Source organism: Dermacentor andersoni, chromosome 11 (assembly GCF_023375885.2).
Source record: "Dermacentor andersoni chromosome 11, qqDerAnde1_hic_scaffold, whole genome shotgun sequence".
NCBI classification, from domain to species: domain Eukaryota; kingdom Metazoa; phylum Arthropoda; class Arachnida; order Ixodida; family Ixodidae; genus Dermacentor; species Dermacentor andersoni.
Window position 1 is genome coordinate 121,916,604 of NC_092824.1, and position 19,617 is coordinate 121,936,220.

The window sequence follows — 19,617 nt, forward strand, 5'->3', positions numbered from 1 at the left end:
GGATGTGAAATTTATGTATACTTTTTGTGCAACTTAAGGCATAAAAGTGCTAGCCATCATCTATTTTCTAAAAAATAGCATTTACAAGTAAAAATAGTAATGTTGCGCTTGTACCTGTCATAACTTCTCAAAATTTTGACCCATAATTTGGCTGAGAAACATTTAATTATTAGTGTAAGAATGGCCATTTGTTTTATTTAAATGTGACCAATGCTTAAAAATATTTTGTGCATTGTGTCTCTCAGGGAAGCTGCGAGGCTGTACAATATACTTAAGTGTGAGAAAAGGTTAGGTTCTGACATAGATGACAGATGCAAAAGTATGGCAAAAGTTCTTCAATTTTTTAAGTGCTTAAAAATGTGAAGGTAGAATAGCTTCAGCTTAGAATACACTACATTGGAAAATTTACCAGTGCAAGCCGTTATATAGAGATCATTTAATGATGCCTTTGTGGCATTATATCCATGCCAAATTTTTGCTTGAAGCATCTTTCAGCCATTATTTCTTGCTTTGTTGTTATGACTGCTTAGATCTGGCTCCTTTGCAGGCATCATGTCTGTGCTGTCTGAGATTCGCATAAGGAACGATCTTGGTCACCCTGTGTGCGACAACTTGCGTGTCGGTGACTGGCTCATGGAGTACATCAGCAATCGCCTTGCTCAGGAGCGTACCACTGGGAAGGCAAGAACCATTATTTGTGCTGTATGTATAGTCTGTTGGACGTGGTACGCTGTCTATTAGTGTTGATGTAGATGGCTACTCTGTCGTGATAGAAAAATAATTTTGCTGTGTATCTTGTAATTTTTAGAAATGAGTTTCACTGACTGTGTTGTTGCTATTTGTCCTTTGTATTATATATTATTACTGGCTTTTGCAAGCACACACAAATATGATGTGTACATACCCACCGACTCTCCAGAATTTTTTGTAATGTTTACAGATTCGGGCTTGTTCTAAGATCTGATGAATGTTCCATCAAGTTTGCAATAAAATTTTTGTTCGCCAAAAAATGTTGTTTAATTGGTCTCTAACTACATATCCTCGGAAGTCTGATAGAGAAAAGACACCAGAGGGTTACATGCTTGAAACAAGTTTATTCAGAGAAGTTGCTGAAGCAGGTGAAATTGGCGAAAACTATGTCGCTGAAAAAGATTACTGTGACCAAAAAACAATGCATTGCTTGTGAGTTTGTGCTGTTCCAAGTTTGCTGCTGTTTGTATGATGTGAATCATTGTTATTAATGTGCGCATGTATCCCACAATATGTGTGCTCAGGGCAAACTTCCAGTGTTGTGTCTGTGGGATTTTTACGAATGTTAAAGGGCACCTTAACCGCTCTGAGCTTCAAGACAAGTGGGCGGTTTCTCCCTTGTCTTTGCTATCTTTCCCATGGGTGCTCTGTCCCCCTCGCTGCATACTTCTCTAGAAGATACGTTGACACTAAGTCAGTACTAAATGTCAGGTTGACTCTTTTTTCCGGCTTGAAACTCCATCAACTTCCACTTATCAGGACTCTGCCACTCTTCAGCTGTGCAGTGTTGTTGTTGCTGCATTAGCAGTGCAAAACACGCTATATGAGGTGAAATCAGTTGTGTGGTCGGTCGTAAATTTTGTTACCGAGGGCTTTCAGAGACTATTTTGTGTCACTGCATGCAGCTTGCCAAGTGGCTGGACCAAGTGTTTGCATCTGTGAAGAAGGCTCCTCGTTATCTGATTCCCTGTTACTTTGATGCTGTGGTGACCAGCACGTACTGCATTGTGCTTGAGGAAGTGTGGAACAAAATGTCAGAGTAAGCAGCATTTTCACTTCCTTCACTGTTCCTTGACATAAGAGGTGCACTTACTCGATTGTACTGTACTCAATTGTGCGCACCTCTTGCATTTTCTTGTTTACATGGGATCTAGCAGCCAGAAAACATATCATAAGATCGCAGTTTGACGACGTACTAAACATTGGTGCCAAAAAATGTGTTTCATGAATGCATGAACCGGCAAAAAAATGAGTGCAACTCTATCGGGTCAATTTTTGTGTTCTTTATTGCAAACGTTGGCCCTGGGAAAACGTACATAATGGGAGCATATCAATGAGGTTCTACTGTACAGCCTTACCATGGGTCAATGCACCCGCACTCAGTAGGGTGAAGAAGAGAAGGCACATTTGTAATTATGGAGCCTGTCTTTTGTAACTTTTTAACTATCAGCTGCTCACTAGCAATTGTGAGTCACTACCACTGTGGTTAACACCGCAGGGAGCTGCTTTGAGGATTTTAAAGTTGGGCTGTCACTTGTCTTGCCATATCAGGGCTTAACCATATCAGGGCTTAACCATATCAGGGCTTAACCAAACCTGTGCTGTCAGTAAAGTAAGCTATTTGCACTCTCAAAAGTACTCTCAAAAGTGTATTCTGATGATTATAATCAGTACTAAAGATAAAGAGACATGGTGCAGTACAAAATTTCAGCATGAATTTATTGCAGTTTTGTAAAGAATGGTTCAACACTGGTGCGAGAACTGGCCCTGGGTTCAGTGGCTCTGGGTGGCTACGTTCCGGGAGCCCACCTACCACCACTGTCGCGTCAGCTGACACCACCTCAACAGCCATACCGGATTGACGAAAAGACCAATGCTCGCCAGGAGACTTGCACCACCATTTCCGCAGGTAGGGGGCAGCACATTGGTGCAGGTGTCAGCTTTGGAGTAGACATTGTGGGGTCTCAAACTTGCTTTTGGGACAAAGAAACACAAAGTAGTAGAAACAATCCATAGGGCATTTATTATGCCTTTTATACAATAAACCAACTAGCCGAATTACTATACATATAGAACATGCTGATCGGCACTGACAAATCGAGGAAGGCCAACACACCGTGACAAGATAGTAAGCCAAAATGTTCGCCCCATATCGAACACCAACGCCTAATTGTTTGCTCATACAGTCAAGCGAATGGTGGTGTGTTTGAACAATCGTGTTCGTCCATCCCAGCACCTCACTCTGATGCCTTTTGTGGGGCTATTCAGTGAAACATGCCGACCAATGCGCAAGGCGTGTCGGGATGTGCGAGCATTGGAACATGTGTGCCATCTCTCGTGTAGCTCTGCAACTACCAATTACTGGCAGTGCACATTCAATGCAAGCAAGCCGGATTTAAGAAGATGCAAGAGCCATGCAGTAAAAACATCAGTGGGCCAGAGAGTGTCGAGCGTCCTCACAACATTGACTGTTTTTTCGGCAGCTGGTAGAATCTCTTGAAACTACCTTTTTTGTGCAGAGTTCTATTTGTAATCTATTGCAGATGTGATGTATCAACGCTGTCCATATCTTTCTCAGGTGTAATTTCAGCATGACACTGATTGAGGTTACTTAACCCTTTCATGGTCAGTGATGTAAATATACGGTGCCCCGAACATGTCCAAAATGGTCGATGCTGTATATTTATGGCACCATCTGTACGTTTAAAAAGCGCGCCAATTTCCTAATTTTTTTTCCCTGGCATGTGCCGCTATTATGTGGGACTACAGGGAATTTTTTTCTCGTGCTTCCCTCTCTCGGTTTTCGTTACATGGTTTGCTTTAGAGATAGTTTGCTCTAAATATGGAAAAACTAGTTTGTTTTTAAGCTAGTTTGCTCTAAAATCATATTAAGTGCCCCACTACCACCAGAAAAAAAAAAGACAACACAAGAGCTGTCTCACTAGTAAAACTGAAACCACAACCTAGTGTGCTATCATCATCATCATAAAGGTGAACGGAATGGCCATAGCCATTGATATAGCCGATGCCATCACTCTTCCATTAGCTGTTTTTTCTCTTTTGTTACATTTCCCTTTGGTGGAGGTTTTAATGTTCTGCCACTGCGCGATCTTGTTTGTGCCATTTTGGTGCAGTTATGTTTCTTTGTACTACTATGGCACGGAGCTCCTTCAAGGAGACTGTTGGATCAAAAGGAGCATTGGATAATTTTCGATATCACGTTGTTTAGCATAGTTGCTGATGGTGCCAGTTTAGAGATGCCTTGTAATGTGCGTGGTCAGCTGCTGGAAGGAGGAGAAGGAAAAAAGAGAGGGTAAGGCAAAGAGGTTGGCTAATAAATTGCCATTAGGGGGACTTCCTTACAACCCTGCACAATCATAAGAGCAGATCTCGTGGTTGTAATTTAATCAGCCTTCACGTGACCCAATGCACAGTTCAGCAGGAGAGATTTTGCATGTTAGAGGTACAGAAACCTCTGGACGTCTTCACTAAGTTTTGTTCAGTCATACACGTCTCATAGGGTAAGGTCCTACTTGCATGTCTTTGTTCCACATTCTTTTCTTTTTTTCTTTTGCTCACTTGAAGCACAGAGAATGCGCAAACACTTGTTGCAAGTTGAAATGGTAGAAATGGCGTTATACTGCGATATATGCATAGGGAAATGCATTCTATTAAAAATTAATGAAGCTAGCTTGGTAATTTTTATTGCTAATGCAGCATTGATACGTATAAATTATAAGCCAGCTCTGTTATATTTGTTGACTATTTCAGTTCATATTGAGACCAGAGTTGCGGAGTGGCAACTTCTGAGTTCCGAAATCATTCCACATTTTAGACACCCAGAATGGAATGGGAATAGAATGATGACATCTGTTGGGCAGATGGAATGAGAAAGGAATGGGAGCCAGAAATTCCGGAATGGAGTTGAAATGGAATGGGGCACATTTTTTCACTCACTGTTGGGTATCCAGAAAACGCAATAACAGGCAGCCATAGAGGTGTGCAGGAAGAAATGGTGCCTGCTGATGTGAGGGTGAATGTGAATCAAGACAAATCATCCTCCAAAACGGATCAATATGTTTTGCTTTTATGTTCGTCACCAAAGTGACAGAATAATCTAGCTGGATGCATGGCATGCACAGTGGTGTAGGATTATCTTGTGCTTTGCTTTGCTCAAATAAAATATGGTTTCGGGAGAATTGCACATTTTTGAAAATGGTGGATTTTATTTAAAGGAATGCCGAACAAATCTTTTGCCGCCCAGATTTTTAGCCCGAATGAAAGCTTGGGTGCTGAAAGTGGTTGACACAACCATGTTTTCAAGCAGAAACCAGCGGAAAATAATTAATGTAATGCATTTTTCGTAAAATACCACGTCTAGCTGCCGCACCATGAACTAGAGGAAGTGACGTGTCTGTAACGTTGTCTGTGCCAGATACTGGCATGCCAGTCATCGCCCACATCTGTCCACCCACAAGGACGACATTGTACGATGTCTCAACTGCACAGTTGCTCGTGGCCGCCTACTTGTTTCTGCAAGTGTAGCTTGTGCCCAAGTCTTCAAAGTCACCGTTTGTGTTGTGTGCTGCTTTGTAATGTGATCACTGAAGCACCCGGCACAATGCAGGAGAATGCGTCTACGCTGCTGCGTGCAAGAGTGTGAAAAAAGTATCGTCGGGTGAGATAAGCTGTGTCATACTTTTCCGGCAGAGCTGAAGCTTGGTGCTGCGCGCCCATCGTAACCGACATGGGTACCATCAAAGTGTGACTTTCCATGCTCCGAACACTTCGATGACGACTATCAGACAAGCCCTGCTTTGCTGCAGAACTGCGGCATATCAGTGAAAGAGCGCTGCGCCATCGCAGCAGCAGGGTTCTTTACTGCTTTTCATCTGGTCAGATAGGGATCTAAAGAAGGAAAAGATGCCTGATTCGGCAACGCCTGAGGGAGCACGGCCACCTGGTCACGAAACATTTGTGTAACGGTATGGAAGAGCTTCATATAGCATCCGCATTAGACGCACCACAGTGCTTGCAGAAGTAGAAGCTGGACTAGAGCAGACGACGAACAGACACCACAGACGTTCTATGCGTACGCTTGCTATTGCGCATTGGTCGACTGCCTGTATCAGTGTATGAAAATCGTCGACACAACGTGCAAATTGCCACCCTGTTTCTGTATAGTGTTCAGAAACTTAAGTGCGAACAATTTCGAAACAACTTCAGCGCCTTGTTACAACAATGCCTACTGCTGCAGCTGCTGCTGCAAGCTGGTACATATGACGTCATGGCAGTTGGCGTGCAGCTGCCGGGCGCTCACAATCCTAAAATAAATGCAGCTATCCATTGAAAAATATGTGAAATAAGCACTGCGTATCAGAACAGTCGAATTTTGATGCATCCCTAATTTTTTCAGATTTTTTTTCAGTATCCCTTTAAGCCTTGCTTGTATTCTAATGCTAAAATTTTCACTATACATAGAGGAATATTTACTGAAACCAAAATTGAGAAAAGGCATGTTTTAAAAACAGATATTGGAGAGATTACAGGCAACAACGTGATGCAGAGATAACTGGTCACAAAGCATGTCTGTCCTTGAGCAAGAAAAAAAGAAATAGTGCAGCACATTACTTGTAACACCAAGATTTTTCAAAAATATGTTTTTTAGTTACTAGGCATGCAAAGACACGAATAGTAAGCAACTATAGAGAAAGTGTTTAATTTACTGGAATTGGAGGAACGGAATAGAGCACCTCAGCCACTCCAGGAGTGGGAATGGTCCAACATTCACCATTCTGAGGTGTTAAAAGAAGTGGAATTACGGGGATTTTCACTCTCCAGAATGTATTAGAAAAGGAATGGACAGCCTCACTTCACAGCTCTGATTGAGACTATGTGTTGTGTATAGATGGATGTTTTTCATTGTGCCAAAAGTGCTTATCGCTGCACCAAATTAGCTTTCTTCCTGCACCAAGATCTGTGCTAAAAGGTGAAATGGCTGTTCCACCACCTACATGTAGTTGAGCCAAAAGCATTGTTTAATTGTGTTTCGTATGGTTGCTACTCTAAGTGGAAAACAGACTCTACACTTCCCGGCTGTAAGAATTACATAGTGTGAAGCGGCTGGCCCACGACCCTGAGCAATATTAGAGTCCTTGTTGTGGGGCGATTGCTGCTTTGTTGGGTGCTGTGTGCAGCTTGCCTAAGTCTATACTGCATTTGTCACAATGTCAACATAGTCCATATCATGTTTGTCACAATGCAGTCACCAACTGATAATTTGGACTCAACGGGAACTCCTGAAAAGTCAGAAAAAGTTAGGGTCTGGAATAGCGGATTCACCAGAAAATAAGTGACGATATCTCACAAGTGGCCGAAAAAAGCTTGTCAACGCACTTCTACATTCTCATACACTTGCCTCTAACTTGGTCAGTCTGCATTTTGACCATTGTCATGCTGTCGCTACAGGTAGGCGAAAGTCCCTATCCCCTGGTAACACAATGGAAGTCGACCGTGCTGCAACAGTCCAATGATCATGAGTTTCTTTGCAACAGTCAATGTCTAGCACTTCCCTCGCTTAATCGCTGCCTGTGACAAAATTGCATAATAGTTGCCCAAGGCTGTGTCTCTGTTCAAAATGTAAACAAACGCTGGACTCTGCAGAACTTGCTCTGCTCACATGACAAACAGCAAATGCAGCCTTTAAAACTTAGCAGCTTGACTTGGCTTGCCGCATGCTTTGGGCACAGCCTGTGACTACTGAATTGACTTGACTTCTCTAGTTTCGGTTTTGAGAAAGCAATGGCAGCATGGCTGACGACCATGTTGCCAGCTATGTATCAAAACAAAAATATTGCTCTTTCTGCACGATTTAGTGGCCAAATTAGCATGTGGTCAGGCAGGCAGAGTCTGAATTTTCGAATAGCATGCTGTAAGGTGTTGGAAATTTTGGTCGTCCTTATATATAAAGTCTGTGGGACCAGTGGTGGTGCCACAAAGCTGTCTGAATTATTGAGCGTGTGCGAATTATCAGTGTCTGAATTATCAGTTAGTGAATGTATCAGCATTGTTTACAGTAAAGCTAGTCAATGCATTGACGTTATGGTGACTCAATTGTACTGAATGAGGTGATCACGGAAAAATACCTTGGTGAGCTTTCTTATGGCCTTAATGCAACATGTAAAGCCATAGACCAGAGATTAAACATGTATTTTGTGGATTGTCCTTATGGAAGATTTCTGTGACCTCCCAAGCAGTTGCCCAAGCAGATGTCAGATAAGCTATGAAGCTGGTAAAAAGAAAATAAGTGATCATCATCACATGGAAGTGTAGTTAAAAATAATTAACTAATTAAATTTGGCTCTAGGTTATCCAACCACTGATACCTACTACTAGGGTAGCACTGAATTTTTGCCTCCTCCCTGTAGTAATGTCTTGCTAATGTGCCTGCAGGACTGCCACACTTTGCAGCTGGCTATATGAGAAACTGGGGCCGAGACACATTCATTGCTCTCAGGGGTCTCTTCTTGCTGACTGGCAGGTTCCAGGAGGCAAGGTACGAATGCTTTTGAGCTGTGCTGCAGTTTCTGAGGTAATCCATTGCACAGGGAATGTGCGGAAGACATGTCACAATGATTTAAGGTGCAAAACGGCGAAAAAGACAACTTGCACAAGCAAGAAGAATTTAATTCCAGCCTCATCCTGTTGTCTTCTTTCTTGTGTACTTCGTGTATTTAGTTGGTTTTTCACATTTAATAATTATGACAAGTGGCCCAGCTTTCAACCTTGTTGATGTCGCAAGTTGTGGTGACTGGATAAGAAGTGTTTGATGTTGCTTTCAATTGGAAAATTTAACTCTGCAACATTTGTCAGTTTTACGCACAGGAGGAGGACCCAAATCTGTGAAAAGTCTGAAATCTAGCAGAATTACTGCAGCAGTTTGAGAGCAAGAGAAATTGAGAGGAGAAGGTCTGGACTTTGTCTATATTTTCTTGCTTTTATGAATCACCTTTTTCATTTACACAGTTGCGTCAGCATATGAAAGAAGTATAATATGCAATACAGTTAAACCTCGATATAACGAACTTCAACATAATGGAATTCTCGATATAACGAAATATTTAACTTTTCGTAACCTCTTGTCCATAGAACACCATGTATTTAGAACCTCAATATAACCAAATGTGTCCGTGTACGATTTCAATATAACGAAATTTCACTGCCGCCGGAAAGGAATGCCGAGACAATAAATGGAAACTTCCACCAACACAGATGGTCAGATGATTGAATTACAAGCGGCTGCTTGCAAACGCACCTCTCAAATTGTGCACCGTGCGACAAGAGCGACGGCCAAAGTGAAGCCGCATCGTGTTCCGGATAAAGTCCAAGTGCGATAAGATCCGATTGAGCCACGCGAACTGTGTACTCTTTAGGTGCGAGTGAAAGTGTGCGAGGGTGAGACAAGAAAGTTGGTGGCATCACAAGTGCCGCCTTCCCACGTGAGCAAAGGGAAAGAAGGGGAGCGAGCTTGCGGTAAGCGTGGATCAAGTACGCGCGAGGAGGCGGAGTAAATTGGTGTGCGTCTCAGCCGTGGCTGCGCATGGCTATAAGCGCAGCGGAGCACATAAGCTGCCTCGCTCCATGCTTTAGAGGTAATCTGCCGCGTGTGCAAAGAGCAGGTGTGCTGAGACGGCGTGGCACAATGTAAGCTGTCTTACCGCGCATTTAGTATTGGAGGTTGCGTAATCTCGAGTTTCGGTAGCCCGTTGGAGCGAGAGGGAGACCAAGCATTCGCTCCGCTGCCGGTGCTTTTCCTGATAGCGTCGTGCTAGTGTGGGCGCCGATAGCCACGGGGGCGGAGTGCTCGCGAAAGGATGGCTGGGTTCGCTTAATTCGTACTGCCATAAAGATATAGTCAACGTACATGGCATGAAACTATCATACGTCGCCGACTCCCAAATTTATCAAAATAAATAGTTTGATCATTGAAATAAGCTTACATTCGATTGCCCGATAATTTGGAAAATTTTGCGGCCCCATCCAGTATAAGAAAAATTGATCGGCAACTGTACTTATTTGCATAAAAGGTTGAATTTCAATAGAATGAAATTAACGAAGCAAATTGCCGATTTTACCGACTTTGTATATCAAGGTTTAACTGTAGTAGCGTTTCCAGGACTTTAGGCCGAAGATCGTTCTCAGCCTGTGTAAAGCCCTTTCTTCATATCTCAACACAAAAAACACCTTCGTTTTATTCCTGATCAACAAATCAAACTTCAGCAGAGCTTGGAAAAGCCCTCGTTGGTGGAGGATCATAATTTTGGGTGATGTTGGGAAATGTCATAAAACAAACACGTGGATGCTGTATACATGCTTGTTTTGTAAAATTTCACAGTACAGCTTAAAAAACTTGAATCCAACTTCATTTAGTGCCTTCTTTTCACCTACCTGTAAGAGGGAAGCTTGGTTCTAGACCAAAAATTAACGAAAAAATATAGTCGTTCGAGTCGTTCGAACACTTGTATATATGTGCTTATTTTGAATATGAGGTTCATTTTCTTGTTTGTGTCATTTGGTTCTAATTTTGTGCAAGCTTGCTTTACTTAATTTTGTAGAAAAGTTGCGCGAAATCAGCTTCTTCGATTTCTGCATCATAACTCAAATAATAAAGGTCTATTTATTTATTTATTTTTTCATTTAGGAAAGTACTGCCAGTCCCAATGCCACACTTTAGGCATGAGTGGGTGATACATTGGAAGTAACAATAAAGAAAAATTAAGTGTATAAAAGGAACAATGTGAAATGTAGAGCTAACAAAATACAGTGAAAAAATTATCAGTCGTTCAGAAAAAAAGCCTGAATGAGATATAGATTAAAACAAAGTATAGAGAGAGAGAAGGGAAGGCAGGGAGGTTAACCAGACTGAGTCCAGTTTGCTACCCTACACGTGCGGAAACAAAGTAACATAATGCTACAGCAACAGGGCAAATACAACTTATATGGTATAATTAGTGGCGCTGAAACAGATAGAGGTACTGTACAGAAACATGACGTTGAATACCAAGTAGAACAACTGCATCAGATTATACTGCAGCGGTGGTAAATACCACCTAAGACGATAATAATGCCGAGTACAACATAGTGAAAGCACACGAGAGCAAGTACTAGTACAATTACAAACAAGTACAAGTACACGAGACACAAGGGGTTTAATTTCGTAGGTTGCTTTAGCTAGCGCCATTCCTAAGTATCAAAGTTTTCTGAAAGCCTTATTTTTCAATATATGCTGTGCGTTTGTCACATCTTAAATTAGATGCGATGACAAAGCCTAGGCATATACATGCTGAAACAAAAGACAAGTAATTATTGCCCAGTTTTTATTGAAATATTTAAGGGTCTTTCTTACAGGTTACATTCATTGCCACAGTTTCTTCCACATTAATGTTCATTTGCCATGTGGAGCAGCAATTCTGAATTCTAATTAAAGAGTGATTCAAGAGGACTTGATCACTGTGGGTGTTAACTTCCTGATAAAGCATACAGTCATTGGCAAATAGCTGTCTTGGTTGGGATGTAATGGACAATGTCAGTAATAAAAATAGAAAAGAAAAGCAGCCCGAGGACGGACCCCTGTGGTATGCTAGACTGAATTGGTGCAGATGGTGAGTTGATGCCATGAATTGTCACACACTCATGCCTGCAGTTTAAGTATGCTTCGATCCACGCTAATAAATTTTTTTTTAAGAATTGGTTTTTGTTTGGTAAGCAGTTTATGGTGTGAAACGTGATCAGATGCTTTTTCAAAGTGTAAGAATAAGATGTCAGTTTGGATCTGTTTGTCTAAACTAAGGTCATGAACCATTTGAAGTAGTTGTTTTCTATGTGACCTATCGGCAATTACACAATATTGTCAACTGCCAATTATGCCTGATTGATGATCAGATGTTTTTAGTCTAACGTCAGGCTGCCCGTTTGAAGGGGTACTGACACAATATTTTCAACTATTCATTTCAATCAGTAAATGAAGGTCCTAGACATTTAGGCCCTAGAACCTTAGAAAAAATAGTGACAAGCCTTGGAGCACTGTTAATAATTTCATATAACAGCTTTTCTAGTGCGAGATTTGATTTAATTTTCCAGGAAAATACTGTGTCGTCGTGACGTTAGGACATAGTATGTGGGAGCAGGGCGTTGTAACATTTTGAGTCTTCCTCCGGCTTGCTCGGTTGTCCGCTGTACTGCTATATTGGCTCCCACAACTAGTAGCAGCATATGAGGCAACCAATCAAGCTGGAGCGAGTGTACTAACGTCGCAGTGTCGTGTTCCCGCATGACCACATACTGTGTCGTGACGTCGCAACACAGGATCTCGGAAAATTAAACTGAAACTGGCTTTAAAAAAGCTATTATATTGTTACGTGTAGAAAGACACAGACGAAAGAGGCTATTTACAGTCTATTTACACTGAACTGGAGCCAGAGCGCCAGGCCGACATTCACTCGCGCCAAGGGCACAGACCCACTTCGTCGTCGTTCTCGCGGCGGCTCGTCTCTCGGGTATCTACTGACAATAATGTAATACTACCCCCCCGGCGGCAAAAGCGCCGTCACGGTGCTTTTAAATATCCAAGGCACGTGGAGAGTTGTAGAGCTTGAGTCGGGTGACGTGGACAATGTCACTGGTTGTCACACAGGAGGACGTAGTGGGCGTGGCTAGAACAATTTCATAGGTGACATCGGTCACTTGGCGGAGCACGCGATATGGGCCGGTATAACAGGCAAGCAGTTTTTCACAAAGGCCAACGTTACGCGATGGTGACCAAAGCAACACGAGGGTGCTGGGCACAAAATGGACATCACGGTGATGGAGGTCGTAGCGTCGCTTCTGTTTGTCTTGAGAGGCTTGTAGATGAACGCGCGCAAGTCTACGAGCATGGTCAGCATGGGCAATTGCATCACGGGCATAAGTGCTAGTTGAAGCTGTGGTGGACGGAAGCACGGTGTCTAGTAGTAGTGTCAGTTCGCGGCCATACAAGGGGTAAAACGGGGAAAAGCCAGCAGTTTCGAGACGGGAAGAGTTGTATGCAATGGTAATGTAGGGAAAAGCCCGGTCCCAGTCACGGTGGTCGTCTGAAACGTATTTGGATAGCATGTCTGTAAGGGTGCGGTTCAAACGCTCAGTGCGGCCGTTCGGTTGAGGGTGGTAGGAGGCAGTAAATTTATGCTGAATGGAGCAGGCCCGCATGATGTTGTCAATGACTTTCGCCAAAAACGTACGGCCACGGTTTGTTAGCAATTGACGCGGAGCACCATGCATCAAAATGATATTATGTAGAAGGAAGTCCGCAACGTCAGTTGCGCAACAGGTCGGAAGAGCGCGGGTTACGGCGTAGCGGGTCGCATAGTCAGCCGCGACTGCAACCCACTTGTTTCCTGATCTAGATTCCTAAAATGGGCCGAGAAGGTCTAAGCCGACACGATGGAAGGGCTCGGCAGGGATGTCGAGCGGCTGCAGGTAACCAGCGGGGAGCTGGGAAGGCTTCTTGCGTCGTTGGCAAAGTTCACAAGCGGCGACGTAACGTCGTACGGAATGGGCAAGGCCCGGCCAGAACTAACGGCGACGTACACAGCCATAGGTTCGAGATACGCCGAGGTGTCCTGCCGTTGGTGCATCGTGGAGCTCTGCTAGAATGGTTGAGCGGAGGTGTTTAGGTATTAGAAGTAGGAACTCAGAGCCGTCCGGATGAAGGTTACAACGGTACAGAGTACCGTCGCGGAGGACGAAGAGGCGTAGAGTGGCGTCGGCCGGAGAGTGTTCAAAACGGTCGGTGAGTCCTCTGATGTTGGCGTCACGACGTTGCTCATCGGCGAAATGAAGCAGCTGCGATGCAGAGAATACACAAGCAGCACTGGTAATATTGGAGGAGTCAGGGTTGTCAACAGGGTAACGCGACAGGCTGTCAGCGTCTTGGTGCAAGCGGCCAGACTTGTAGACCACAGAACACGAAAATTCTTGTAGTCTCAAAGCCCATCGACCAAGCCGGCCTGTAGGATCCTTTAGGGATGAGAGCCAGCAGCATGGTCAGTGACTACGGAAAAAGGCGACCGTAGAGGTAAGGACGGAACTTCGCAACCGCCCAGACTACAGCAAGGCATTCTTGTTCCGTCATGGAATAGTTGCGCTCCGATAGTGTGAGGAGGCGGCTTGCATAAGCAATAACGCGATCCTGGCCACGCTGACGCTGGGCTAAGACGGCACCTACGCCATGATCGCTGGCATCTGTACGCAATTCTGTAGGGCCATCAGGGTCGAAGTGGGCGAGAATGAGTGGTTTGGAGAGAAGAGGGACGAGACGAGAGAAGGCGGCATCTTCTGCAGTATCCCACGAGAATTGTACGCCTTTCTTCAAAAGATTATTGAGGGGTCTAGCAATTGCCGCAAAATCTTGAACAAAACGACGAAAGTACGAGCATAGCCCGACAAAACTTCGAACGTCTGTGGCTGTCTTCGGAACCGGAAAGTCTCGGACAGGGCGAGTTTTGTCGGGATCAGGCTGTACTCCGGAAGCATCAACGAGGTGGCCCAGAACAGTAATTTGGCGGTGGCCCAAACGACATTTCTACGAGTTCAGTTGCAGCTTTGCCTTTCGAAATACATCAAGTATAGCTGTTAGACACTCAAGGTGAGTGTCGAACGTGGGCGAGAAGACGATGACGTCGTCGAGGTAGCAGAGACAAGTGGACCATTTGAAACCACGGAGCAAGGAGTCCATCACATGCTCAAAGGTGGCAGGGGCATTGCATAATCCAAACGGCATTACTTTAAATTGGTATAGGCCATCAGGTGTGATGAACGCGGTTTTTTCTCTGTCCATATCGTCAACAGCAATCTGCCAGTATCCAGAACGAAGATCGATAGAAGAGACATAGCTGGAACCGTGGAGGCAGTCAAGGACGTCGTCTATACGTGGGAGTGGGTAGACGTCCTTCTTAGTAATGTTGTTCAGATGGCGGTAGTCGACACAGAAGCGCCACGTGCCATCCTTCTTCTTAACCAACACTACAGGTGACGCCCAGGGACTCGAAGAAGGCTCAATGATGTTTTTGTCTAGCATTTTGTTGACTTCGCTTTGAATTACTCGGCGTTCCGACGCAGAAACTCGATACGGTCGTTGGTGAATAGGAGTAGCATCGCCAGTAAGAATCCGATGCTTGACCGCGAGCGTCTGGCCTAAAGGGCGATCGTCGAAGTCGAAAATATCTCTGTAGGACGATAATACTTGGTAAAGGTCTTCAGCCTGCGCAGAAGACAGGTCTGTCGCAACCATTTTCTGTATCTTGGGATCGGCGGCCAAGGCTGGCACGATGGGCCTGCTAAGCGTGCAAGAAGCATCGGTTGATAACACTGCCACGTGATGATCGCCGAGACAATCAGCGTTGGCAAGGCAAATACCTTGCGGTAGAATTTGCTTTGCCAATCCAAAGTTAAAGATTGGTATGCGAGTGCGGTTCGCAGTAATAGTAAGTATACTGTGAGGCACGGTAACGTCATACTGTAGTGAAATGTCGGGCAGAGGAGTGACGAGGTACTCGCCATCAGGGACTGGTGGGGAAGACGAGTTCAATATAGCTATTGATTGTGGCGGCAGGCGAATAAAGCCGGTGGGGCGTAGGCGGCACTGGGGTGCGTCAGAAGGTTCTGCGAGAATCGGCAACTCAAGGCGAAGGGTACTGGCAGAGCAGTCAATAAGAACAGAATGCGCGGAGAGAAAATCGAGGCCGAAAATGAGGTCGTGGGGGCAATGAGCAATCACGGTGAAGAGGACAGGTGTGGGGCGGTCGGCGATGCTAACACGTGCCGTACACATGCCGATGATAGGCATAGTACCGCCATCCGCAACGCGGACGACGCGTGCCGACGCTGGTGTGAGGAGCTTGTTCAGTCAACGCCGGAAGGCAGCACTCATAATAGAAAGATGTGCCCCTGTATCGATGAGTGCCGTGACAGGATAGCCGTCAACGTCAAGAAGGTTTCGGTTCGTAGGTAACGTGAGCAGAGGATTTGAGGGCAGTGTCGACAACGCAGCTTCACCTCCAGAAGCTGCAGTGCCTAGTTTTCCTACTGGGCCCGGGAGGCGATAGGCGGCGGGGTTGAGGCGAACGAGAATGACGGCGTCGAGGTGAGGGCGAGCGGCTGTAGCGGAGGTTCGGAGCAGGGGCATCAGCGGCAGTGGGTTCATGGCGGGTGGCATAGGGAACAGAAGGTCCAAACATGCGGGAATAAGTGGCGGCGTATGTCCGAGGAGGTGGTGGCCATCGGTTGCCGCAGTGACAAGCGACGTGGCCGATGCGACAGCAGTGGAAGCAGATTGGTCTGTCATCAGGGGTACGCCATTCGGACGGGTTGCGGCGAGATGTGGTAGAAAAGGACTGTCGGGGACGAGGAGGGCCGGTTGAGAACTGGGGAACGCTGGGTGTAGATGTTAAACACACGGAGTTCAGACCCATGTTCTCAAATTCCTGCCTGACTACGGCCTGAATCAGGGCAATCGTGGTTGCTGGCGGATCGGGAGGCGTCATGGAGAAAGTTGGCGAACAGGCGGCCTCGAGCTCGCGGTGAACAATACGGGTGACTTTGTCACAGGTGGTGGCCTGACGCAGTCGACCCTCACATGTCGACATAGCAGCGGTGTTGGGTAGCCGCGTGATGTGGTGCGTGATACGGCGGCTTTTAGCTTGTTCAAGGCGACAGTATTCTTTTATGATGGCGTCGATAGTCGGTACGTTGCCGAAAACAAGTAAATTGAAAGCGTCGTCGGCGATGCCTTTTAGAACATGGGACACTTTATCTGATTCAGACATAGCATCGTCAGCTTTGCGACATAGAGCCAAGATGTCGAAGATGTATGAAACGTACGGCTCTGTAGATGTCTGAACACGAGACGCAAGAGCCTTTCTCGCAGCAACCTTGCAGCCAATGGGGTCGCCGAACAGTTCCCGTAGCTTTTCTTTGAAAGAGTCCCAACTGCTGATCTCTTCGTCATGCGTCTGGTACCACACGCGTGGCGTGCCGCCAAGATAAAAGATGACATTGGCGAGCATAATGGTTGGGTCCCACCTGTTATTAGCGCTGGCATGTTGATATAGCTTGAGCCATTCGTCAACGTCCTATCCCTCCAGGCCAGAGAACACACCAGGGTCGCGATGTTGGGCAACCGTGACGATTGGAGCAGTCGAAGCAGCCGAAGCCGTTGCAGAGGCGGGCTCGTCACCGGGAGGCATGGTGACAAGCTCGATGTACCGACCACTCCGCAGTTCCGTGGCGAGGACGGGGATCGCTGACCTCCACTAGAATGATACTTGTAAAAAGGCACAGACGAAAGAGGCTATTTACAGGCTATTTACACTGGACTGGAGCCAGAGCACCAGGCCAACATTCACTCACGCCAAGGGCACAGACCCACTTCATCGTCGTTCTCGCGGTGGCTCGTCTCTCGGGTATCTACCGATAATATCGTAATAATATTAAATTATATACAGTACTCTGAAACTTGTCACTATCTTTTCTAAGGTTTAGAGGTCTACAACCTTCATTTAATACAAAAAAATGAATAGTAAAATTTTATGTGAGTACTTCTTTAAGCTTTTGTATGGTGTCATCAGTTATATAAGCATGCCAATGTATTCTCTTCCCATTTTGAAAAATTTATTCGCTTCACAGAGAGCCCTCCTTCCCAATGCTAGTGGTCAGCCCGAACTGCATCTGTGCTGTCTGCACATGGTGCAGGTACGTTATCCTGGCATTTGCGGGCTGTCTCCGGCACGGTCTTATTCCTAACTTGCTGGACAAGGGAACGCATGCACGATACAATTGCCGCGATGCCATCTGGTGGTGGCTGCAGGCGATTCAAGACTACTCCAAGGAGGCTCCCGACGGCTACCTCATCCTCAAGGACAGAGTGGCACGCCTTTATCCAACTGATGACAGTCCACCACAGGAACCTGGTGTCAAGGTGTGTTGGTCACCTCCAAGGTACTGCACTTGTATTCAAAACAAGTGGAACACTGAAAAAGGGGACAGTCCCATTCGGCATTTGATTTCAGTAAAAAAGCAACCTCTCCAAAGGCAATAGAACCAAGAAGGAAGGGACGCAGGTACAACAATTTGTTCTGCCGCTGCTTCCACACATGTTGTTCTCCCAGATGCTGCTAAAGCGTCATCTGTTATGTGTGATGAACAAAGGCGGGGTTGAATTGAAACTGCAGTGCATGATTACTTCATCAAATTGAGTACTTTAGGCTAGTAAAAAGCTTTGTTAAATTGATGTTGATGTTTGGCTTGCTAATCTTTCTATACTAAATCCACAATTATACAGTAAAATCTCATTCATTCGAACTCCAAGGGGACCGGAAATTTACTCAAATAAAATGTAGTTCGAACTGAGGAGGGCCCCTTTAAATATAGTTTATTTGTACGGTACAGCACTCAAGACTAAAACCATCACTGGGCTTGCATTGAAAAAGACTTATCTTTTTTCCATCAGCATGCGACCACGTGCCACCTAGGTTCCATATAAAGTCTAAGTGCAATAAGATTGCACCGTTTTCTGTGGGTGTGCGGGATATAAGGATGGTGGTTTGATGCATGCCATCCTTCTGTGTGCCCAATCTTGGAGATGAGCGTGTGGTAATGTCATCAAGCACATGTTAGGAGGGCCTTAGGTGAGTGCCATAGCATGACCATCAAGCACGATCTGGGGGCTTCTTCGTTCCTACTCCTTTTAAGCCGGACGGGGAAGGAGAGTGCGCATCGCTCTGCTTACTGTGGTTCAGCCTTGGCATACATCACGGTAGCCAGAGACGTATAGAACCTTCGCCTTCGGCTCGGGTTTGTACAAAAATGTGGTGCACGGGACCAACAGAGTAGTTCAAATTATCCATCAATTAGAATTGGGAGATTTTGAATTATCGGGATTTCACTGTACTTGCTTATAAAAGCTACCAAGCCATAATGTACTGCTAACTACACTGAGGCTGTGGCAGGAACAGTTGCCTGCTTTTCTCCCTAACTCTAAGCTCTGACATAGCACCATAGTGAGCTGTGTTCATTTACCTGCTACATTGGAGCTAGTGACATACTTTTTATGCTGGTGCAGCAAATTTGGTGCATTTTCAGCGTGCTGAAAATCCATTGGACAAATACTACAACAGTCTGGGCGCCATTCCATGATGACCTGAGTGCACTTTAAGCATTCTTGGTAACTTTCCCAAAAAGTATGCCTCTTGTAGCATATTGAAGAAAACTGTTTCTAGTTTCTAGAGAGAGAGAAGGGAGGAAGGAAAGGGCAGGGAGCATTGAAAAGCTATTGCAAGTTGTAGTGTACGTGCCTTAGGCGGCTATGTGCAATTCTTACATATTCTAATTACTTTGCACATATTTGAGGGAAACGCACAAATTATTCTTTGTCTTGCATGGTTGTGCAAGGATTTGGCATTGGTAATACCATTTAAGTTGTGCAGCTGTCAAATTAGCCATTTCCTTACACAGGAGATGCCCCTTGAAGAAGTGATACAGGAGGCCCTGCAGCGTCATTTTGCAGGCATTGCATTCCGAGAGAGGAATGCTGGCCACCAGATTGACAGCCAGATGAATGACGAAGGTGAGCGCAGTATAAACTTAGACACGAGTCCAGTGCTGAAGTAATTAAAAAAAAAAAGGTCTTCAACTACACCAGTAAAACTCCATTTTGAAAACTAGGCACCTGCAAGCCAATTTTCTTAGCACTGGAGAATTAAGTTTGTTGGTACAGTCGACATCCATTATTTCTACCTTGATGGGACCAACGAAACTGATCGAATTATCCGACGG

At 45.1% G+C, this 19,617-nt stretch overlaps 1 protein-coding gene across 3 annotated transcripts in view; it reads left to right on the forward strand.

The window, feature by feature from the left end:
• The window catches only part of LOC126539315 (glycogen debranching enzyme), a 175,454-nt gene that overhangs the window by 94,552 nt on the left and 61,285 nt on the right, over window positions 1–19,617 (forward strand). For all 3 annotated transcript variants that reach the window (XM_055075514.2, XM_055075513.2, XM_050186095.3), the window contains 6 exons: window positions 548–681; window positions 1,656–1,789; window positions 2,478–2,659; window positions 8,203–8,305; window positions 17,536–17,761; window positions 19,297–19,408. In XM_055075514.2, the coding sequence (XP_054931489.1) occupies window positions 548–681; window positions 1,656–1,789; window positions 2,478–2,659; window positions 8,203–8,305; window positions 17,536–17,761; window positions 19,297–19,408 (891 nt within the window). The remainder of the gene's footprint in view (window positions 1–547; window positions 682–1,655; window positions 1,790–2,477; window positions 2,660–8,202; window positions 8,306–17,535; window positions 17,762–19,296; window positions 19,409–19,617) is intronic.